This window comes from Aspergillus glaucus, assembly GCF_001890805.1.
Source record: "Aspergillus glaucus CBS 516.65 unplaced genomic scaffold ASPGLscaffold_22, whole genome shotgun sequence".
NCBI classification, from domain to species: Eukaryota; Fungi; Ascomycota; class Eurotiomycetes; order Eurotiales; family Aspergillaceae; genus Aspergillus; species Aspergillus glaucus.
Genome location: NW_019170474.1, coordinates 407,558 through 430,377, shown reverse-complemented (window position 1 = coordinate 430,377; position 22,820 = coordinate 407,558). Strand labels below are relative to the sequence as shown.

Sequence of the window (22,820 nt, the reverse complement as noted above, 5' to 3'; positions counted from 1 at the left end):
GTGTTAGGGGAACCACCTCTGTTACGACACAGTCAATGTATTTCACAGATTTCCATTCTTTCCCGCTTTGGCTTATCTAAATACAATTACAGATCAACAACACATGTCGCTGCTCCAAGCCTTCGTGTGTCGCCTCCGCCGGCTGATGCATCGTATGTGGAATTCCTTCGTGAACTGCAGTTCGCGATTTGCTAATCCTTGATACGATCCAACAGGTTCATCGGTATGACAGGAGGCTAGATTTTCCATGAGATGATGCGGATACATAACGTGAAACATGTCTTTGGATACCCGGGTGGAACCATTCTCCCTGTCTTTGACGCTATCTACAGTTCCCAATATTTCGATTTTATTTTCCCCAAGCATGAACAGGGTGCAGGTCACATGGCAGAGGGATATGCAAGAGCTTCAGGCAAGCCAGGTGTTGTCCTTGTCACATCTGGACCCAGTGCCACAAATGCCATCACACCCATACAAAATGCTCTCTGTGATGGAGCCCCTCTGGTCGTTTTCTGCGGCCAAGTGGCCACCTCAGCCATTGGCAGTGATGCATTCCAGGAAGCCGACATATTGGGAATCTCCCGCGCCTGTACTAAATGGAATATCATGGTCAAACATACATCTGAATTACTCCAGAGAATTAACGAAGCCTTTGAAATTGCCATGAGTGGAAGACCAGTTCCTGTGCTCGTGGATCTACCCAGGAATATCACAGCTGGTGTGCTCTGGCAAGCAGTTCCAGCTGCGTCCGCCTTGCCCAGTCTACCTGAAATGCAGTAAAACATTCCGATCAAGTCCATTGCTCGTGTGGCGGACCTGATCAACAGGGCCAAGAGGCTGCCCATCTATGCCGGTCATGGTGTCTTGAGCTCCGAAGGGCCCAGACTCCTCAAGAACTCGCGGATAAGGCCTCGATCCCCGTCACCACCACCTTGCAAGGACTCGGCGCCTTTGACAAACTCGATAAGAAATCCCTGCGTATATTGGGAATGCATGGTTCAGCTTATGCCAACATGTCAATGCAAAAAGCCGATCTCATCATTGCCCTTGGTGCACGGTTTGATGATCGTGTGACCTTGAACATCCAGAAGTTCGCACCTGCTGCAAAGGCAATTGCGGCTAATGGCTGTGGTGGTATTGTGCATTTTGAAATCATGCCAAAGAATATTAACAAGGTTGTCCAAGCTACCGAGGCTGTGGTTGGTGATATCTCAGAAAATGCCACCCATCTCCTTCCCCTTGTAAAGAAGACGACCATGGTAGACCGGTATGAGTGGTTCAAGGAGATTAATTAGTGGAAGGCACGGTGGCCCCTCAACCTATATAAGTGTTCTGAAGAACGGTCGCACTTGATCAAGCCCCAATATCTTATTGAACAGCTCAGCAACCTCACTGCTGATCACAAGCATGAGACCATCATTGCCACGGGTGTTGGTCAGCACCAAATGTGGACAGCACAACAGTTCTGCTGACGCTACCCACGCACTATGATCATATCAGGCGGATTGGGTACTATGGGCTATGGTCTTCCTGCCGCAATTGGAGCCAAGGTGGCTCGGCCCGAGGCCCCCTGGTCATTGACATCGATGGATATGCATCCTTTGCAATGACTCTCACTGAGATGTCTACTGCCGCTCAATTCAACATTGGTGTGAAGGTCATTATTCTGAATAATGAAGAACAAGGTATGGTCACACAATGGCAGAATCTCTTCTATGAAGACCGCTATGCACACACCCACCAGCAGAACCCCAATTTTATGGAATTCGCCAAAGAAATGCGCATCCAGCATCGCCGCATCAGCAAGCCAGGGGAGGTTACTGATGCTTTGACATGGCTCATCAACACGGACGGACCAAGCCTGCTGGAGGTTGTCACCGACAAGAAGGTGCCTGTTTTTCCCATGGTCCCTGCCGGGTCGGGTCTCCGTGAGTTTATTGCGTTTGACGCCGAACAGGACAAGCAGAGGAGAGATCTAATGCGTCAAAGAACTTCTGGTCTTCATGGAGAGTAAATCTTCTGGTACTTTCTTTTTCCGAGAGCAAGAGCACATGTTATATATGAATGCTATCAATGAAATTCGCTGCTGTTAGTTGTACCGGAACCGGAGTTCAAACTTTCGAATGGGTGTTGAAACTCAGCCTCGTAGGGGCCGATGTGTACTCGGTAGCCAATACACCATGAAGCAGCATCTACTCTGTCACGCGGTTAACATTGGGGCTTCTACAAAGCTAATTTTATAATCAAGAACTACATGGCCAATCGAATCCACAGTAAGTGTCCTGTAAGGTTTCTCTGGTGACATGCGTAACTCAATATCTATTGGGAACGCACACGACACCGGTAAGCCGATCTGCGATAACAGAAATAGAATATCTTAGCCGTAGACAGATCCGCCACACCTTCGCTTCGACAACGTTGAACACTGGGATCCCTGTCAATCGGGACACGATGCGATGCAAGGTGGGAATGCTCTCCCAGTTGAGCCCACGGAAGTAGCCATTGACCAAGTCGATCGAGTTATTACATGGTTTTCCTTGTAAGATACGAACATTGCATATTCGGCTTCAGATGCCCCCTTGTGGGCTGCTCCAACTGCAGGCATGCATCGATAAATGAGTCCCTCGGGGAAGCTTCGATGCATCGAGGGCTTCTGTGCTGCACTCTCTTCGACGGGCTTCAGCCCCTTCAGACTAAGACCTATATCTTCCCTTCTGCACTCTGTGTAAGCTTCGGCCGGTCGTTGAATGTAGGTTTGGCACTGAGGTTGCGTACATTTCACTCAAATTTGGGGATACCCCTGTCTCCTGAAGTCGACTTCTTGTATATCGCGATTACAAATAACGACTCTTGTCCTTGTATAGAGGCATTCAACACTTCACAAAATGTACTATTACCCTCCCTCACTTCTACACATTCAACCGCCGCCAAACATGCCTTTCGCCATCGACATTCCCTCGGGCATAACCTTCCCATGACTACCTCGAAATCATCCAAGTCGCCCGCACCTGCAAATTAACCACCATATGAGACAGGATCCAGAGCGGTTCCTAGTAGTGCTGGTGCCCACACTCACAATCGACTACAGCTTGCTCATCCCAGCCTGCTTCACCAGGGATGTGGTCGAGGATCTTCCATTTCTGGAACATGCGGAGACTGGCCATTTCAGCCATCTGAACGTGTCTGATTAGTTCTATGTGCTCCTCCCAACTGGAGATCTTGTTGCTTATCACAGAGACGAGCTCTAGGACTTCGTCCCCTATGGTCTTGATCTGGGCTGTTCTATGGTCGAAGTAATCACGTGAGACCCCGTAAAAGCGGCGAGGTAATTCGGAGTCACTCACAGAATGATAATAATGCTACAGATATGCACTATCATATCTTTTTCTATTCCTTTTAGTCGCCCGTGATGACAGCCCCTCTGCAGGCGGCCAAGAAAGACCTCCGGAAGAAAATACGTGACGCACTGCGGCGAATCCCCGCGGACTCACTGTCTTCTCAATGTAAGACATTTACCCACCAATCGATTACGATGCTGAAGCTAATGCATCGACAGCCGGAGTCGCTACAAACAAGCTGTTCTCTCTGACAGAATACCAGAATGCTAAGAGAATCGGGGTCTACTTGTCCATGCCATCCGGCGAGCTGTCTACCACGAGCATCATCCAGGATGCTCTGACCAAGGGTAAAGAGGTCTTTATTCCTTACATCTACACGGTCGAGCCGCCGGCCATGCTGCCAAAGACCTCCGTGATGGACATGCTCACCCTCGAATCCGTGGAAGAGTTCGAGTCACTAGAAGCAGACAAATGGGGCATTCCATCGCTCAAGAATGATCAGGTCCACGGCAAGAAGAACTGCTTTGGCGGTACTGGCCTCACCTTTCCCGCTGAGGAACAGACTACGTCGCATGACACCCAGGGTCTGGATCTGATCGTCATGCCCGGCATGGCGTTCGACCAAGATTTCCGACGACTAGGTCACGGGAAAGGATATTATGATCACTTTTTGACCAGGTATTCGACTAAAGCGGCAGATGGCAAAACAGTAGCAGGAGCACCCAAAATGCCTTTTCTTGGTAAGAAAACCTCTTGCGCCGTAGTATGGAACAATTCGTATCAAAGAAAAACGAGCAAAAACAGACAGAAAACACCCTCTGACTCCACTTTATCACAGTTGCCCTCGCCCTCCAGGAACAAATGCTTCCCCCGTCCGAAGAAATCCCCGTTACACATCATGACTGGCCTATCGATGCCCTCGTTGTCGGTGATGGAAAGTTCTTCGTCCGCCAACGCTGATACGACCAGAAAAACGGAATCTTTTCGTGTAGATAGCTTCCCTTCCTATGTGTATATGATGTGCTTCGATCGTCCTCCTCCGACATAGACCGTAGAATCGATTATTAGGAACAAAAGGACATTATCGTATCGCAGCGAAACTCGGGTCTTCTTTTCTCTATTACATTCATTGGACGGCTTGGATCAGAGACACATTGTCACCCTTGAGCAAGATCTGGCCTGTAATCGCGTTGTTAGCATCCCTAACACCGCAGCTAATGAATAGCAAAAAGAATATCAACATACCCAATGGCCTCCGCTTCTCCTCCTCGGTCTTGGTAGCCAATCTCACTTCCACCGCATCGTCGATAACCAGGTTCATGAACTCGTCAAATCCCTATACGCGATTAGTTCACCTACTCCTCATCCAAAACAGCAAAACTAGGGACTTACTCGAATCTTGCCCTCTATCCGGAACGCCAATTGCTCATAAAGCCAGATGGAAACGGTCGACCGCTGCTGGAGGAGCTTGAAGATAAAATGAATCGGCGCGAGCAACGTCTTGCGAGCAGCTCCACCGCCTGCACGACCGGACATGATGGCTGATAGCTGAGAGAAAAAGCTGGGTACTAAAAGCGAAAAGAAAGGCGATATATCACAAGGAGCTAAAAACCGAAAAAAGACACGGTGCGCAAAGAGGACGTCGCGTTGGTTGTTGGACGGAAAAGATGGAAGAAAGACCGACGGCGGTGATGACGGACTCCCGTTGCGGCTCACCAACTTTTTTCCCTGTAGGTCAGCCGTCAAGCCAAACATCCCACCTGCATCTTTCCCGCAGAAGAATATTGTTTCTATACTACCCTTTTTCTTTTTTTTTTTTTTTATTCCTGCGCATTTTTCTGCCGTCTGAACTTGTTCACTACACATTTAATGAGTGTTCATGACCACCATCTATTGATAAGGTGCTGAAGAAGCCTGTCCATCTGAACCCCTCTTTCCCAAACAACCCCCCTGGTTCTCTTCTTATATCACCACTTATACCTACTTATTACCCTTCTCTATCCCAACGACTTCCCTTCCAGTCAGTGCACCATGGCCAGCAAGGAAGGGGCTGCAGGACAGGCTTTTGCGCCGGTTCTGGCGGCCGTCGCTACCATGCAAGGAAATGTTTCACGCTCCGAGAAAACGCATGCCCACGAGTTTCTTGAAAAGTTTCAGAAATCGGTTAGTCGTCCTCTTCTCCCGATATCCCTCTTCTCCAACATTCCCAGCATGGTATCTAACACCGGATCAAATACTAGATCGAAGCCTGGACCATTACCCACGAATTGTTACAATCTCCAGATGTTCCCGTGGAGGCAAAGCTATTCGGAGCAACCACACTGAAAGGAAAGGTGAAGCGGCCTTGACACAATCTTGCATTATATACCCTATGCGGGGGGTGGTTCCAACACTGACCGCAATAGATCGTATTCGATTTGGACCAGTTGCCCCAGGAGTCCGTCGTGGCGTTGCGAGATTCGGTTTTGAATTTGTTGGTGGCATATGCGGCGGGCCCTCGTCCCATACAGACGCAGCTATGCGTGTGTCTGGCAAGCCTTGCGATTCAGATGCTCGAGTGGAAGGACGTCCTCGTGACCGTTGGTTCAGCACTGGGATCGAGCGCCGGTGACTGCGTGCTGGAATTCTTGAAGATCCTTCCGGAAGAAGTGACGGAAGGTCGCAAAATCAACCTCTCTGTATGTTCGGTCAACTGCAATCAGACGAAACGACCTCCCCCACCCATCTGTGGAAGCCGGAGTGGCCAGCAGGATCAGTCTAATGTTTTGTCGTCACATAGGAAGAGGACCTGATCACGAGAACAAAGGAGTTGCTGGAAGATAACGCAGATCAGGTGATGCATCTGTTGATCCAGTACTCCCAGTCATCCCGTATGTGGCCGTCCCTCCTTTTCTGGCCGATAAACGACCCTGGACTAACAGTACATTGCTGTCGTTTCAGCCACCGCATCGACGAACCCGCGTCTCTTGGACTGTATAACCTCGTGGATGCGTGAAATCCCCGCAGCGAAGATTGTCGACTCGCCGTTGATGGACGTGATTATGAAGGCGCTGGATGATGATGCGTCGTTCGAAGCCGCTGTCGACAGTGTGTGTACGCTGTACCGTGATACTCGAGAAGTCGATGACTCGCTCCCCGTTATCCAAGCCCTATACCCCCGAATCATGGCCCTCCGGCCCAAGATCGTCGAGACCTCGGAGTCCGAAGATACGGATGCGTTCAAAGGTGTTACCCGGTTGTTTGCGGAGGCTGGTGAGGCCTGGGTTGTTCTTATCGCTCGCTTACCAAACGAGTTCCGAGGACTTGTGGAGGCTGTTCTGGAGTGCAGTGCCCGGGACTGGGAGCGCGACGCCATCTCGCTCACCTTCATTTTCTGGTACGAGTTGAAACAGTACGTCACCCTGGAGCGGTACAACGACGCACGACTCGCTTTTAGCGATATCTTCTCGCGACTGGTCGACATCATGGTTAAACACCTGGAATACCCACGACCTGAGGACGATGAATCAGACTTGTTTGGTGGTGATCGCGAGGCAGAGGAGAAATTCCGTCACTTCCGTCATGCAATGGGTGACGTGCTCAAGGATTGCTGCGCGGTTATTGGTGTCACGGAGTGCTTGTCCAAGTCCTACCAGTTGATTCAACAATGGGTGTCCAAGTACGCTTCGCAAGCTAGCAACGAGCATGTCCCGAACTGGCAAGAATTGGAGGCACCGCTGTTCAGCTTGAGAGCGATGGGCCGGGAGGTCGACCCTGAGGAGGACACCGTCCTGGCGCAGGTGATTCCGTTGATTGTGCAAATCCCGAATCAAGAAAAGGTACGGTTCCAGGCTATCATGGCTCTGGCTCGGTACACCGAATGGACGGCCCAGCATCCAGAGACGCTGGAGGCACAGCTGAACTACGTTATTTCGGGCTTCCAGCATAGCTCTCAAGAGGTCATCCAGGCTTCTGCGTTGGCGTTCAAATTCCTTGGAACGGACTGCCAGAAGCTCCTGGGCGGACATATTGCCCAACTCCATTCATTCTACGAGTCGGTTCTCGACAAGTTGAAGCCCAGTAGTCAGGAGGAAGTGACCGAGGGTGTGGCAGCTGTCGTTGCGGTGCAGCCACTCGACAAGATTTACGAGACCATGAAGATGTTCTGTGACCCTATCATGGCCCGCATCATGAACCTGGCCAACAATGCCAAGGATGAGGAGGGGCAGCGAGCCGTTGCCGGTATGTATTCTGCCCTCTTGAGGGAAGAAGGTACTGACTTTCACAGATCATCTGCAGTTGATTACCATCTTCGTCCAGGTCGTGCAGCCGTATGTTGGTCCGAATGTGGAGAACCCGGCCGTGAAGTACTGTGGCGAGATTTTGTCCATTATGACAACCATTGTCATGAACTTTACGACATCGACCCCCATTCTGGAGCGCGTTTGCCGTTGCTGGCGATACATGATCATCTCGTATCGAACGGCCATGATCCCGCTGTTGCCTACCCTGGCCCAGAGCATGGCCAGTGGGTTCGAGGCCTCGCGGGAGGGTTGCTTCCTGTGGGCCACGGATGCAGTTGTTCGTGAATTCTCGGAGGGGGCTGAGCTGGTGGACCATTCGACGAGTAGTGCCGTGTTCCAGTTTTATGAGCAGCAGGCCATTTCATTCCTGCGGATCCTGAATGACTTGCCACCAGAGCAACTACCAGATGGTAAGCATTATCCAGGTTCATATCATTGGTTAGGTTTCGCGTTAGCTGACGGAGGGGGGATGTTTCAGTGATCGAGGACTTTTTCCGCCTGTCGTCGGACGCCGTGCGGTACTATCCCAAGGAATGCATATCGTCATCTCTAGCGGTGCCCATCTTCTCCGCAGCCTTGAGTGCTCTTACACTACAGCAGGTTGAGCCGCTGATTGCTACATTACACTATTACCGTGACCTCTTTAGCTTTGCGTTCGATAAGCCGATCGTCTCACAATTCACTAGCCCCGAAGGCAAAGTCTACGTTAATCCGCCAGAGGTGCAAGAGGCCGTGAAGCAACTGATCGCCTCGCAAGGCCAACTGCTGGCGCAGCGGGTTCTGACGGGGATGATGTTCATCTTCCCTGGAGATTGCTTCGCGGATGCGTCGGGAGTGCTGATGACCATGTTCGAACTCATGCCGCAAGAAACCGGGGCCTGGTTGCAATCGACGCTCCAGATGCTTCCGGCGGGTACGATGAAGCCGGGCGAGGCGGAGCGGTTGCTGAAGGGGGTTGCAGACAAGGTACAATCGGGAGAGACACGAAAGATCCGAGTCCTGCTACAAGGTTAGTATTGCTTTTTTTTCTGATTTTTCCTTTGCCGCGCTTTGTGTCAGTACGTGGACTAATCCGAGGCGACGTATTAGATTTCACCAATTCGTACCGGCGACGAAATGTGGCACCTCGCGATGGCCTGGGGCGACTGGAGGCGACACGATTCCGGTTTAGTGGCTAGAGGAGGGGACATTGAACAAAGAAATCATCATGTATTAGTGCATACCAAGACGGGACAAGTCAGGAACAGCATTTCATCTGAAACAACGAAGCAGGAAGATCATGATCTCCCTCAGGCACACGGTGATAATCGTGAAGTGTGGCGGGTGTAGTGTGTGTGTTCTGTCATGTTGCCAGCTGGAAATATTCATTTTTAATAAGTGTGTGTACTCCGTATGAGGAAAGAAGACACGGACTCCACCGACTTGTACACTACTGTACAATCATACCAACCACCAGCCGCGTCACATGTAAACTACAGAGTACAGTCCTGTATACCGCTACTATGACTACCAGTTCCTTCCATCGGGCTACAAGAAACAAGCCGAATCCGGCAAGACGCGCGACCGCGAACAGATCCCAGCCATTCATCCATCGGGGCCGGCCGATATCGGGAGCTGCAGGGCTGATCGATTTTTGCTTTTGCCGTTATTTTTACCACTCTGCTCTTTATGGGTTAACATGTCCGATAGCCCGAGGGGGGATTAACAAGCCACCTCCAGATATTCTTTTGCCGGCTACAGAGTAATACTAGGTCATTTGGAGTAGTATAAACTAGACTACTTGTAGTATGGAGTATGGAGTATAGAGTCTGACGAAAGTTCTCGGTTCGCTTACGTATAGGATACGATACGAGGTGGAGTCATGGGACATACTCTGACTTGTGCTCCAGGACAGGCTCGTGCGAGAGTAGACTTTGTAGATACAGGTACAGAGTACAGTAGGTCTGTACATGCATGACAACGCAGGTGTACAAGTACAGAAGGGTGCGGAGAGAGAGGAGAAATTGCATGCTCATATGACAACAAGTGAGACATGCTCCAGTTAAGCATAAACATTATTATTCTTCCTAGAATAATAATACAAGTATGTCACCCGAATGGGAACGCACAGGACGCGGTGATTGGCCTCCCCGCAGAGATTACTTACTCCGAGTTAGAGGCGGGGAATTTCTTCGCGGTATTTTCGGTATACTACTACGGAATATGTACGGAGTAAAGGTGGATAGGTTTATACCATGTAGATTTTGGGACGGATGCCGTAGTTATTCATTACTACTCGGGAATATCTTTGTAGCGTAGTATACTCGGATATATATTCCTTAGATGAATGTCACAGATATATATTTCTGAAGTGTTGACATTCACTGTTTATTGAACACTAATAGCGTTGTTTCTTCTCAAGTACGTAGCCTGTAGCACTTCAATCTCTAAACCCTGTTCGGTTTACTATACGCGCTCTATAGGATATGGCATCCGAGAAGACGCCATAATGCCATAGCAGTCTAAAGTGGTTTCAATCGAATGTCGGAATCCGAGACAATTGCGAGACATTAGACAAGGCTCTGAGTCTAGATTTCCATGTCCAGCAAGCTGTGATATTCCATTTCGAAGACGATGATACAAACACCGATAAAGGAACTTGTTTGTTGAGATTCCCAGGAATGTGTGTCTGAGACCCGGAAGCCTACTCGAGTATTCTGCAAATCGTTTATATTGGATATAGATTATGGACAATCTGACCAATGGGAGAGGCATACGATGTCGGCACTGTGCTTCCTAGCCTGCTGTTGCTCGGGGGCTACTTGTCAAAACACAATGCTCACATGAGTCCTATTAGGGAGGACCACCTCGCTTGTTTAATCTGTGCTTGCGCCTTTACACTATTTCTGTCTACATCCTGTACTGTATTACAAACAATATATTATTGGCCGTGATCGACTAATAAGTAACCTGTTCCTGAGCTCGTATGCACAATGATGAACGCAGCTGTCATAAAGTAGTCACCTGCCAAAACACTTTCCTTATTCCGTCCACCTGCAGAATCTGAAACCGTCAAGCAAGGGCCGTACTCGAGGGGAACGGTGGATCCCAGCCAACGACATTTTTTCTTTTGCAGAGGATACCGCGCTTCCGAGATCGGCCGAGACAGCCACCACACTTACATGCACTGGAGACTACATACCAGGCCGCCAGCCTACTAGAATAGACCAAGGTGAATGTGAAACTGTTCCTGACGATCCTGGCCAGGCACTAGACTGTGGCTGCGCCGGGGCTCCCACGTATTCAGCCTGGAGTACGGCGAACAGACGCAGGAATGCGGATGCGGATGCAGATGCAGGATTCGAACAAGTAAGCGCGGGTGGGCCTAGCTGACCTCATTTCGTCCGGATGGGATGGCATACAGCATGCATCGGCAGTGGCGGAGGGACAGGCACCTGTGTCTATATGCCATTGGATACTGGGGTTGCAGATCCTCGAAGCTTGGACTGAGGATGGACGGGATAGTCAGGTACGAGAGGAGGCTTCGCGTAGAGGGCGTTGTGATTGAGGGGTGGGTTCGTGGGCGTGTACACCGTAAGTTGAGTGCGCATTGATTTTGAGACGGCTGAGAATAGAAATTTTGTTTGATCACCGTGGACAGCTGATCTGATCTGCGGATGCCATCATACGAAGTAGTAGTACTAGTACAGAGGACAGAGTACTAGTGGTGAGTGAGGACACCTTGATTGTAAGACATGCATACTATGTGAACTGTACTGTTTCTCCATGGCAATTTGATCAGATAATTGCATTCTACCGGTACTTGGACCATGGCTCGTGTACTCTGGATATAGTAAAGATCTACAATCAATCGTATCTTATCAGATAATCTCGGTAACATTCGGCTGATCCGAATCAAAGAGCACAAGAATTGCACATTCTGGAAGACTACTCTTGAGTAACCATGGATCCTGTCTTCTGTCAACGTCAGCATAATTCACCGTATGATCGTATATCTAGTGTGTTTCAGACTCCATGCAAGATAATTGCTTTTGCCGCCAATTCCTGTGCTTAATGTCATTTCGGGCCAGAAGTACGTGCATAGCGAACTGTCACTGGCTGTGGTGTTTTCCCGAGGCTATACTAGTAGGAAGTACCTTAATACCAGGACGCCCAACCGCGGCAAATAATAAAAATCACACAGTGCCCTGGATGCCGTAAACCCGTATTGAGTATTCTGGCACGGCAGATCGCTCCACACGGACATGCACTCGGAGGGCAGCATCGGCCATCGTGCGGACTTGAGCCGGTTAAAGTTAGCGAGTATGCATATCGTCGGGTGATTCCTCGGACAAATGTGGTAATTCTGTCTCTACTGTCAAAGTCTGTGTAAAAAGTCTGTAGGCGTACGGAGTACCAGTATGTAGGGCCCAGTACCACTGGTCAAGGTTATATGCTCCGACCCATAACCGCGACTGCCGCCTGTCTTGATTTAATTTTTCTGGGTCCATCTAATCTGATCTGATTCGATATTTAATTGTGTTAAATTCTCTTTTCTTTTTCTATCTTTTTTTTTTTTTCTTTTCTTTTTTTTCTTCCTGCTCTGCGTCATATGGATGTTCATTCTGCAGTAGCGCCAGGGGCACCACTCGCACTTCCCTACCTCATCTTTGCTTCTCTCTATGAAAATCGGAAAATTCCATAGACTTCTCTGTGGATAATGCTATCTGTGGCTTGTTTCTTCTGCTGATCGTGTTGTTATTTTCTTTTCTTCATCCCGCACGATCCTCGAACCCCTCTTCCGCTGCCGGCACACTTACAGAGTGCTCACTCACTCGATTCTTCCGGCTTCTAAACGAGTCAATCTCTTTTCTTTTTCCAACTCTAACCCTCGCTTCCTTCCGGTCTAATTCTGGTTTGCGAAGCTGACCCTCTCCATTTGTTGCTGGATCTGCTCAACCCCCCCCCCCCCCCCCCCCATTCGCAAATCGCCCCACCACGGTCTGCCTGCTAGGTCCGTATACTAGAATACGCACTTCTATAAGTACCAGCCCGTCCGGCCTTTTGGGAGATCACTATCCAGCCAGACTGGTCATGCCCTTCGTTTGCTTTACTTGAACTCCGGATTACCAATATGCCCTGTGTCGTTACAGCCATGGCCCAACTTGAACAAGGCCAACCCAAGGTCCTCGACATGAGCCCGGTACAATCTACTGTTGACGCCGCCGCGAAGAAGCGCAAGCGCACTCGCAAGGTCTACACGGACAAGAAGTTTGTTTGCAGCCATGAGAGCTGCGGGAAGAGTTATTCTCGTGCTGAGCATCTCTACCGTCATCAATTGAACCGTACGTTCCCTTCCCGGTGTATTCCGTGTAATGCTAACCCCAACAGACACTCCCAAGCAAATCTACCGGTGTGATTTCCCCGATTGCTACCGGTCTTTTGTGCGTCAGGATCTCTGCATCCGCCACCGGGAACGACACACCACAAGAGGTTCCCAGCTGCAGAAACGCGATCACTTTGCTCAGACTGCTTCTCACCATGGAAAGCCATTGGTCCCTTCCAATGCTCCCTCTACCACTCCTCCTACTACACTGCCCTCCTCCAACATCTTGCCCGCAACAAGCAACCCACAAACACCATCGACGGTGCCTCTGGGGACATACCACTACATGCCCGACTATCCTTTCCCCCGGCCTCAGAGCTCAACCAACTACACGCTAGCTTCTCCTGCCGCTCAATCCACTGCATCTTTCCCTCCGTGTGGCTCGGTCAGTGACCGCTCGTCATCCCATACTCCTATTAGCGATCTGGGGCAGGATCCCCAGCAGTTTGGAACGCCTGTGTCGACGACTACCACATCACAAACGATCCCTACCTCGTATCAACCGTTTTCGACTCCCGATATGAACGGAGCCTCCTTTAATCCGACCACCACCTACGACTCCCAGCCGGGTATGACCATTCCCGTCACCTACTCAGATCTCTCTCTGGCTACTGCCACTGCTCCAACACCGACCACCCTGAGTGGCCTCGAGCCCAGCGTGATGGCTCCCGGGCCAACAGTAAGCGATGCCGGGTTTGACCCCATGTCTCCCTGTGCCTACCCCATGTTTGGCGGCGAGACCTACAACCGGTCTCCGTTTGCCATGGCGGATGACTTTGCCGCATGGCTGTTCAACGAGCCTGGTCAAATGGCCACCCCTCCTCCATCCACAACCTCACCGTCGCTGGGAGGCTTTGCTCCATTGCCACCTCCCGTGGCCCCGACGCCAGCAACAACCGGGATGATGCCGGGATACCTTGACACAATGCAAATGTCGAATTCTTTTTTAGTGAACGACCCTGGTTGCCAGGGTTTTTTAATCAACAACATGCTGCCGACGCAGCAGCATTCCATGAGTGTCACCAGTATCCTGGACACTGGGTCGCCACAGGGTATCCTATCGGGGGAGAAACGTCAGGACTTGCTTCAGTTGATGTCCACCCGCTTCAACGAGGCAGCCTATTCTGCGGCGACCAAGCGCAAGGACTCGCTGATGGATGGTAACCTGGACGATGACCAGCATGTCCTCAGCCTGCGCATGATGCAGACATACATCGGGTCTTACTGGTACCATTTCCATCCCCAGCTGCCCATCCTGCATCAGCCTACTTTTGCCGCAGACGAGACGCCTAACTTGCTCCTCCTAGCCATCATTGCCATCGGGGCAGCCACGCTGGACAAAGCGCACGGGTCTGTGACTGAGGCGTCCGCGCAATTAGCCGACTTTATTGCCTGGCACCTGCGATGGGAGCTTTTTATGGATGCTGACTTCCGTCCACCCGCGAAGCTCTGGATCTTCCAGACTTTGCTGCTGCTGGAAGTCTACGAGAAGCGGTTTTCTACTCGGGCTCTTCACGAGCGGGCTCACATTCACCACGACACAACCTTGACTCTGATGCGTCGCGGCAGCTCCCTTATTGGAAAGGATGCATGTGGTAACATGCACGAGGGCGGTCACTCGCGATCTGGATCGACTTCGACAGTCGCTGACGAGTCGTGGTCGACCTGGATCAAGGCCGAAGGCACTCGACGGGTTGCATTTGCTGCGTTTGTGCTGGACTCGACGCACGCAACCATGTTCGGGCATTCGGTCAAGATGGTTGCTCACGAGCTGCGACTGCCCTTGCCATGCGACGAGGCTCTCTGGTCAGCGAATAACTCTGCAGGAGTAGCCCGGATGCAGTCCAGTCTGAAGGCCAACGGCGTCAAACCTGTCCTGTTCCTGGACGGGCTGAAGAAGACACTCAACGGCGAATCTGTCCGGACCAACGCGTTCGGTCGAGCAATCCTCATGTCCGGCCTTCTCAGCGTCAGCTGGCACATGAACCAGCGGGATCTGCAGGTCAGTTCCCTGGGAGTGCCGCACGCCCTAGGCGGCCGGGACAAATGGCGCTCGTCGCTGGTGCGAGCATTCGATAACTGGCGCCGCGACTACGACGAGTCCCTTGGACAGGGCTCACTCTTCTCATACCACGCCCACCGTTTCGGCGCAGAGGACCCCGTGCTGGATTCACGGGATGCACTGCACGCCCTGGCACACATGGCCTCACACGTGGACATTGTCGACTGCCAGATCTTCGCGGGTGCCGGGCGACTCCTCGGCCGATCTATCACAGCGCGGGACTATAGCGCCGCACGCGAGAAAATGACAAGCTGGGCAACCAAAGCGTCTGCACGGGATGCGACGTTTTACGCCTTAAAGATTCTTTCCAAGTGCCTCCTCCCCGAACAAACCTCGACCTTCTGGTCCAACGAGGCTACCTCCACATACTCCGCCCGCGACGACTACCTCCTCAACCGTCCTTGGGTGCTCTACATGGCAGCCTTGGTGGTGTGGTCCTACGGCTACGCGCTGGATGGTCCGCTGGGACCAGTTTCACTGAGCACTAAAGCGGAGCAAGCAGCCGACATGCACTCATTCCTGCGCCGTGTCGGAGGCGCGCGGGATCCGAATGAGCTGCAGCACATGGGTGGACGGAACCAGTGTCTGGGACTGTTGATGATTCTGCGGGACAGTTTCGTGGACAGTCGATGGGAGTTGATTCAGGAGGCGGGAGAGCTGGTTGGGTATTGTATTGGGAAGTTGAGCAGTGTTTAAGGCACTCTGTACAGCTGGACTGTTTGATTCTTTGGATGTATTATTATTTATTTATATACCTGTACTGTATTTTTAGTAATGATGAGATTATGATGTCTTGTGTCTGTTGTGCCCTGAGTAGGCTATTATGTGTGCCTGACTGTAGTTAGTGCCCGGTGCCTGAGGCTGAGAGTAGATCAACAAAGCGTTTCCCCCCCAACGGCAGCCCACTTGGTTTATCTGATAACTCGATTTATCGCTGTCCTCTTCTCCTTCTTTACTATCACTGTTCTGCTACTGTTACTGTCTTGTTGAATTGATCAATTGTTCTGTGTTGCTTCACTCTGTGTTGACATACTCTCCCTCCATTACTTAATTATACTACTACCTACTACCTACTACCTACTACCTACTACCTACTACTACACATACAATGGTACGTTCCCCTGAGTGAATGGCATGCAGCAGAACAGAACCAGAGAACGAGAGCATTCCATGTCCCACGCAAGGAAGCAGCAGGGTAGTTACAGTTACCCAGTGACACTCAACACACGCTCCTGCATTGTTTGGTTGCTCCCGTATCCCTGGTTCTGTTCTGTTCCCTTCCCTGTTCCGTTCCCTGTCACCTCTATTCCCCCCCCTCTCATCACCACAACCTCATCCCATCCCTCTATCCCACCCTCCACACCAAAATCAAACCAAATCCTCCACGAAAAGAAGAAAATGTCCTCACAAGAAGACCAGTCCTCCACCAACTACAAAGAAGCCTTTTCGCTCTTCGACAAGCGCGGCACCGGAAAAGTCGCCCTCGAGTCACTCGGCGATCTGCTCCGCGCTTGTGGCCAGAACCCGACCTTGGCGGAGATTGCCGAGTTGGAGAAGAGTATCGGTGGTGATTGTACGTCCCCAAACTATTCAAATTGCGCTGTTTATACCATGCTGGTTTTGTGTGGATGATGTTAACTGGTGGGCGATGGGGCAGTCGACTTCGATGCGTTCTCAAAGGTGCTGAGTCGCCCCGGTGGTTTCCGCGACCCCGGTGAGCCGGAGGAATACTGTCGGGGTTTCCAGGTGTTTGATAAGGATTTGACTGGGTTTATTGGTGTGGGACAACTTCGTTACAGTGCGCCTCCCTTCGTTTCAGTGGTTTACGCACAGGTGCTAATACGCGCAGTCCTCACAAACCTCGGAGAGAAAATGTCGGACGACGAGGTCGATGAGCTGCTCAAGGCGGTTGATACTAGTTCGGGAGAGATTAACTATACCGGTATGTTCCTGTTCCTGTTCCTGTTCCTGGTTGGACTGAGACGAGCATCGCTAACTAACTGCAACGCGACAGACCTCGTTCGCACTATCCTGGCCAACTGATTTATGATACCCACACGAGCTACGGAGTATAGGACATAATGCATTCAATGGTTTCTCGTTATTATCCTCGTAGCAGTAATCATTCCCACCCACTCCATTCCTGATCCATAGCCTTCACTTTCTCTTCATCGCCCATGATATCGGTTTCCACCAATCCCCCAGGTAGTAAATACACCACCTTCGCCCCGCCTGCATCTGCCCCATTATCCTCCGTATGTCCGGGGAAATGCACACCATCCAAAAAATACCCAACAACAACCCGACACCGCCCACACCGCAGAAACAACCTCTTTTCGAACCCGTCTTCGCGCCGTACCAGTGTCGCCCTGCGATCTGGTATACTCGTACTAAGCAGGATAGAGTAATGTTTCACCCCCTTCGCATCCGCATTTGTAGACTCATCGTCGTCGTCATTGGCAGTCAGGCGAGGAAGAGGAAGAGGAAGGATTAAAGCAGCGTCGCGGGCGGGATCTTTTCGGCGGGGAAGGGAGGATAGAGAGCGCGTTGTTGCGAGGAGAAGGTGGTTGCAGAAGCGGCAGTGGTGGGTTTTTATGGGGAGGGTCTTGTTTTCTTCATCGAGGCTGGGTTCGTTGGTTGTGAGGTTGGATTCGGGGTTTTGGGGAGGGGTTTCGGAGGGGTGTGATTCGGACATTGTGTCTGTTTGTATCGTGTATGTGTCGTGTGTGAGGATTGAGGGTAAAATAGAGGATTGAATTGATTGATTGAATACAATAATAGTTGGTAGGATTGATTGGTGATTATCATATCTTATTTTGCTACTCGAAGCTGCTAGGCGGTGAGCTTATCGATAGCTCACTCTAGCTACTAACTCAATCTAACACGGATTCCAGGACTGCACTTAATCCGAATACAGATTTAGGCGAGTCCCATATCCTTATAAAACGCATCCGTCTTCGGCTCCCTCCCCAAAAACTCCGTCAACGTCTTCATCTCATCCTGACTACCCCCCTTCTCCAACACCGTATACCTATACCGTCTACCGGCAGCCTTATCCATCGGCTCATCCTTAAAGACAGCATAGAACATATCCGTCGAGTACACCTGCGAACTCAAGTATCCGTAGTAACCAGCGTCATACCCACCGATGAGATGGCCGAAGGTCGCTTCGCCGTGACCCCATTCATCGCCTAGGCCGATGGCCTCGGGGCCGTCCATGAGGGTGATTTGTTTGCGGAGGGTGTTGTAGGTTGTTGAGATGGGTAGTTTCTGAATGTATTCGTGGGAAGAGGGTTCGTGGATGGTCATGTCGAAGATGCCGAAGTGGAGTTGTCTCAAGTTGAAGAGGGCGTCGTTGACGTGTTTGGTGCGGATGAGGTTGGCGATGATGTCGTCGGGGATTTGTTCGGGGGCTTCGGTGGAGGTGGAGGCGGCTTCCTGCCAACCGGCTTTGTATTCTGGGGAGAGGGTGGAATAGTGCTTGCTCAGGGATTTCAGTTGCGAAGGGGTCCAGCACCAGTTCTCGAGCATTTGGGAGGGAGCTTCGACGAAGTCGCGGACGGTGTTTGTGCCGTGGAAGCGCGACCAGATAGTCTTTGAGACGAGGTCGTGGATGCCGTGGCCGAGTTCGTGGAAGAGCGTGACGACTTCGTCGTGCTTGAGAAGACTGGGCTTTTTGGCGCTAGGCTTGGTGAAGTTGCAGACTAGGGCTGTGGCCGGGTAGCGGCGGTTGCCATTGGCGTCGATGTAGCCCGGCTGCAGGTTGAAGTTGGCGGCGTGGCCGTATTTGCCGTCGCGGGGGAAGAGGTCTAGGTACAGGTAGCCGACGAAGCCGTTGCCCTCGCCCTTGTCGTTCCAGACGCTGAAGATTTGCACGTCCTCGTGCCAGACGATGTCGTTGCCCTTGCCTGTGGGGGCAACCTGGGCACGGTCTTCACCCGTGATCTCGACGAACTCGAGACCAAACAGTTCCTCGAAGATCTTGAGCATACCCACAATCGTAGTCTGCAGCGGGAAGTACTCGGCAATCTGCTGCTGGTCCAGCGAGTACTGCTGCTCCAGCATGAGACGGTCATAGAACCGGTGGTCCCACAGGTAGTAGCGACCGTCGAACGACTCACCCCGAGCTTCGTAGTCAGCCTTCTTCAGTGCCAGAAGCTCATTGATCTCCTTCTGACCACCGCCGGCCAGACGGGTGCGCAGGTCGCCCAGGAAGGTGTCAACGGTCTGCGGGGTCTTGGCCATCTTGTCCTCGATGCGGAAGGCGGCGTGGTTGGGATAGCCCAGGAGACGAGCGGCCTCGTCACGGAGGACAATGGATTCCCGGAACAGAGGAGCGTTCTGGTTGCACTTGTTCTCGTTGGCGATCATCACTTGCTTCCGAACGTCCGCGTTCTTCGCGTACTTCATGGTAGGGAAGAGGTCAGGGTACTTGAAGGTCAACCGGAGCTTGCCTTCATTCTCCCCCTCGCCCTTCTTCAATTCACCCAGGACGTCCTCGGGGACGCCGTCGAGCTGCTCACGGGTGAACCAGATCCCACCATTCTCCTCGTTAAGATTCTTCTGGAACTCAATGCTAATCTGGCTCAGACGCTTCTTAATCTCCTTGAACCGATCCCTCTTTTCACCAGCCGGAAGACCCAATCCATTGCGAATATAATCCTTGTGCTCCTTCTCCAGCAACCTTCTCGACTCAGGATCAAGAGATTCACCCTTCTTCAAAGCAGCATCAACCAACTTGAACACATCCTCACGCATAACAGTCTCAATGAAGAACTCATCCATCAACTCCTCCGCCTTAGACGACGCATCCCTCAACTGCTGCTCAGTCGAAACAGCCTGATAGAAGCCAAGAATGTGCGACTCGAGAGCCATGACATTCTCATCCTGGGCGAGCGGCTTCATGACCGAGGCAAAGCTGGCCGAGTCGGGGGAGACCTTTGCGACGACGTCATCCTGGACTTTGCGGGAGGATTCGATAAGGCGCTTTGCATCGTCGACGATGGATTGGGCGGTTGCGGTGAAGATGGGAGGGGCTTGCGGTGGTTTGCGGAGGTGGTCGGGGGCCATGGTGGAGGTTGTTAGGAGACGGCGGAGGTTGGTTAGAGCTGGGGAGGATGTGGATGATACTCGAGAGCCGCGGATATGGCCCCAGATGGAGGATAGGCGAGTGGTGGGGGAGGAGAGTCGGAGCGGGGGAGCCACGGTGACGAGGAGAATGCCCACGACTAGAACGAGGGCGTGAATGAGCAGACGAGAGTGAATGGTGGTGGATGCGGGGTAATCGTGTGCTATGTACGGAGTAATACGTGGCAGTTTCGTCGTGCAAGAGGATGAGTGGTGTCGGAGGTTAGATCCTGGCTGTGGATGTTGCTCTCCGACTCTTGAATTCTCCGACCCACTGACTCCGCTCGATGGACTTCTTCGGTTTTCTACAGTTTCATCCTAGTCTACAGAGTACTCCGTACGGAGATTGTAAAAGGTCATACGTAGCGTCATCAAGATTATCTATCTAATCCACGGCTTTTAGGACAGTGTCCGAACATGCGTTTTCTCAATCGTTATGTACCAACCAACGCCGAATGAAACTCCATCCCAATACACAAACACGCCATGAGTGCGAAACAAACAAACAATGATACAAGGGGTCGTGAAGATAAAATCGTCACATATATATGGATGAGATAAGGAAATCATGCGGCATCGGCCGTGGGAATAGGCTCAGGGATCTTGGTCACCTGTTCGCCAGCCCGGACAATACGCTGACCGGTGGCATCCCGGACATAGTCGCTGCTCTCCTTTTGAGCGCGCTTCCAGATTTCGACTTCGCAGCCACCGCGGATCACACCCACCCGCATGGTGGAGAGCAGGTTGTGGGCGGCGTTGGAGTGGTAGTAGACACCGCCGTTGAACATGGCGGTAGCGTCCTTGCCAATACCGGAGTTGATCATGGCCTTGCCACCGGGGTGGTCCTTGATGAAATCAGTCACGTCGTGCACCACACCGGCAATGGCAACAAGACCACGACCGCTCTTGGCCTGCTCGACGTAGTCATCCCACTCGAGAACAGGGAGCTGGTCCAGAGGAACACCCCAGTGAAGTCTGGAACGCTTCTTGTCAATCTTCTTCTGCAACTGCTGCAGACGACCCTTCTCAATCTCGTTGGAGCGGAACTTCTTGAGGTCATAGGCCAGACCCAACGACTTGCACATCCAGATGGTCCACTTGGTGGGGTCGTACTGGTGCCACTCGATGGCGTTGCGGTAGTCGGAGGGGAATTCGTGGTGGAAGTTGTGGTAACCTTCACCGAGGGTGGCAAAGGCAGTGATCACGTGGTCACGGGGAGAGTTGCGGTCGTCAAAGGGTTGGTCACCCAGCCAGTGGGCAAGGGAGTTGACGCAGAAGGTAGCCTGCTGGACGAAGAAAATGCGGAGGATACCAGCATAGACAAAGCCACCCCACCAGTCACCCCAGCCGAGACCAGCAACCAGCATGGGAACAGCCAGACCCATCCCGAAAACGACCTTGAGGTAGTTGCGGTGTTGCCACACAACGACGGGGTCTTCGTTCAAGTCAGTGATATCGGTACGGCCAATGCGCTTGGGGTTCTGCTTCATAACCATCCATCCCAGGTGGGAGTAGAGCAGACCCTTGCGGACCGAGTAGGGGTCCTTGTCGGTGTCGGTATAACGGTGGTGAGCGCGGTGGTCACGAGCCCACCAACGGATGGAACCCTCGACGGCACCACCTCCAACAGCGGCGAGCCAGATACGAAGCGGAAGGGTGGCGGAATAGGAGCAGTGAGCCCAGAGACGGTGGTATCCTGGAATGTCAATTAGAATGGCTAAGTCAAGAGTAAAGGTTTCGAATAAGAAACATACCAGCAGTGATTCCGAGACCGGTAAAAAAGTAGTAAATGACAGCCCAGATGGCAGTCTTGAGCTGCAATGGCACCCAGAAAGCCTGAACACAGCCATAGATGGGAATTCCCACGATGAGGAAGACGTTCAACCAGTTGACATGCTTGTACCAGTTCTGGCGAGTCAAAGGCGTATCGGCGATATGGACCTTCTTGGAGTCGGTAGCTTTAGGGCGGGTGTCTACCTTGGCCGACATGGTGAAGGATGAGACACCTGTTAAGATATCTCACTGACAAGGTGCGTAAAGAGGACAATGGATTGAAAGAGAAGATGACGAGAAGAGTAGAAGAAAAGTAGAAAAAAAGTGGAGGAAAAGGATTGACTGGTGGGGATGACTGAACACGGCGGACGGTTGGGGATCTATAGCGGAGGAGACTTGCGAAATCCGGATTTACCTGCCATACAAACACCACACTCACAAACAATTGAGAGAGGGGGAAGAGTGACAGTGGCAGATTATATACTCTGTAGTAGAGCAGTCAGAATCAGGGATCCGAGGATATTCTAATCATTTTTGTATGAATTTCCTCACCATGAGGTTATCCAGGCCCTTGCAGCTACACCCCTGATTGGCCCGCCGGGGATCCGTTGGGTCCCCAACGCTTTCGGCCGCGGAAGGCGGTCTCTTGCCATGATGCCCCTTATTGGTTAAGTTCTGCTGCCGTTGGCCACTCGGTCGTTTCCAAATTAAGAAGGGCGGTGATCTCACCAGCCTTATCGATAAAAGATATCCCAAAGTACGGATTCCACTGGCATTGTTGAGTACATATGTACTGTACTCCAAAGGAATACTCCATAGTACAGAGCCGAGTACTCTGTATAGGATGGTAGGATGCTGTACTACACTATGCA

General features: G+C 51.6%; 10 protein-coding genes across 10 annotated transcripts; 5 read left to right on the top strand and 5 right to left on the bottom strand.

Annotated features, from left to right (window-relative positions):
* Window positions 1–103: 103 nt before the first annotated feature.
* ASPGLDRAFT_69236 (uncharacterized protein) lies at window positions 104–2,014 on the top strand (the record flags this gene model as incomplete). Its single annotated transcript, XM_022549343.1, has 5 exons — window positions 104–124; window positions 241–776; window positions 878–1,259; window positions 1,329–1,462; window positions 1,546–2,014. 5 exons carry the CDS (start codon window positions 104–106, stop codon window positions 2,012–2,014), a joined length of 1,542 nt encoding a protein of 513 aa, XP_022397491.1.
* A 726-nt stretch (window positions 2,015–2,740) lies between these two features.
* Window positions 2,741–3,504, bottom strand: ASPGLDRAFT_835999 (uncharacterized protein). The gene is made up of 3 exons (XM_022550222.1): window positions 3,345–3,504; window positions 3,077–3,282; window positions 2,741–3,008 (listed from the first exon to the last, which is right to left on the bottom strand). The coding sequence occupies exons 1-3, from the start codon at window positions 3,377–3,379 to the stop codon at window positions 2,779–2,781; spliced, it is 471 nt and encodes a 156-aa protein (XP_022397490.1). The 5' UTR covers window positions 3,380–3,504; the 3' UTR covers window positions 2,741–2,778.
* Window positions 3,410–4,298, top strand: ASPGLDRAFT_134119 (5-formyltetrahydrofolate cyclo-ligase; the record flags this gene model as incomplete). Its single annotated transcript, XM_022541267.1, has 3 exons — window positions 3,410–3,503; window positions 3,557–4,078; window positions 4,177–4,298. The coding sequence occupies 3 exons, from the start codon at window positions 3,410–3,412 to the stop codon at window positions 4,296–4,298; spliced, it is 738 nt and encodes a 245-aa protein (XP_022397489.1).
* ASPGLDRAFT_51235 (small nuclear ribonucleoprotein E) lies at window positions 3,973–5,101 on the bottom strand. Its single transcript, XM_022547485.1, has 3 exons — window positions 4,731–5,101; window positions 4,584–4,674; window positions 3,973–4,517 (listed from the first exon to the last, which is right to left on the bottom strand). Exons 1-3 carry the CDS (start codon window positions 4,872–4,874, stop codon window positions 4,465–4,467), a joined length of 288 nt encoding a protein of 95 aa, XP_022397488.1. The 5' UTR covers window positions 4,875–5,101; the 3' UTR covers window positions 3,973–4,464.
* A 33-nt stretch (window positions 5,102–5,134) lies between these two features.
* On the top strand, window positions 5,135–8,868 carry ASPGLDRAFT_51232 (nuclear import receptor MTR10). Its single transcript, XM_022547484.1, has 8 exons — window positions 5,135–5,501; window positions 5,579–5,671; window positions 5,744–6,016; window positions 6,118–6,208; window positions 6,279–7,559; window positions 7,606–8,031; window positions 8,100–8,630; window positions 8,711–8,868. Exons 1-8 carry the CDS (start codon window positions 5,370–5,372, stop codon window positions 8,797–8,799), a joined length of 2,916 nt encoding a protein of 971 aa, XP_022397487.1. The 5' UTR covers window positions 5,135–5,369; the 3' UTR covers window positions 8,800–8,868.
* Window positions 8,869–12,794: 3,926 nt separating this feature from the next.
* Window positions 12,795–15,744, top strand: ASPGLDRAFT_69232 (putative C2H2 finger domain protein; the record flags this gene model as incomplete). Its single annotated transcript, XM_022549342.1, has 2 exons — window positions 12,795–12,945; window positions 12,992–15,744. 2 exons carry the CDS (start codon window positions 12,795–12,797, stop codon window positions 15,742–15,744), a joined length of 2,904 nt encoding a protein of 967 aa, XP_022397486.1.
* A 702-nt stretch (window positions 15,745–16,446) lies between these two features.
* ASPGLDRAFT_69231 (putative cytokinesis EF-hand protein Cdc4) lies at window positions 16,447–17,091 on the top strand (the record flags this gene model as incomplete). The annotated part of the gene is made up of 4 exons (XM_022549341.1): window positions 16,447–16,621; window positions 16,706–16,846; window positions 16,898–16,990; window positions 17,063–17,091. The coding sequence occupies 4 exons, from the start codon at window positions 16,447–16,449 to the stop codon at window positions 17,089–17,091; spliced, it is 438 nt and encodes a 145-aa protein (XP_022397485.1).
* A 79-nt stretch (window positions 17,092–17,170) lies between these two features.
* Window positions 17,171–17,743, bottom strand: ASPGLDRAFT_133994 (uncharacterized protein; the record flags this gene model as incomplete). The annotated part of the gene is made up of 1 exon (XM_022541259.1): window positions 17,171–17,743. One exon carries the CDS (start codon window positions 17,741–17,743, stop codon window positions 17,171–17,173), a length of 573 nt encoding a protein of 190 aa, XP_022397484.1.
* A 224-nt stretch (window positions 17,744–17,967) lies between these two features.
* ASPGLDRAFT_38790 (M3 family metallopeptidase) lies at window positions 17,968–20,118 on the bottom strand (the record flags this gene model as incomplete). Its single annotated transcript, XM_022544985.1, has 1 exon — window positions 17,968–20,118. One exon carries the CDS (start codon window positions 20,116–20,118, stop codon window positions 17,968–17,970), a length of 2,151 nt encoding a protein of 716 aa, XP_022397483.1.
* A 412-nt stretch (window positions 20,119–20,530) lies between these two features.
* ASPGLDRAFT_76816 (stearoyl-CoA 9-desaturase sdeA) lies at window positions 20,531–22,391 on the bottom strand. Its single transcript, XM_022549865.1, has 2 exons — window positions 21,930–22,391; window positions 20,531–21,871 (listed from the first exon to the last, which is right to left on the bottom strand). The coding sequence occupies exons 1-2, from the start codon at window positions 22,162–22,164 to the stop codon at window positions 20,742–20,744; spliced, it is 1,365 nt and encodes a 454-aa protein (XP_022397482.1). The 5' UTR covers window positions 22,165–22,391; the 3' UTR covers window positions 20,531–20,741.
* Window positions 22,392–22,820: the final 429 nt, after the last annotated feature.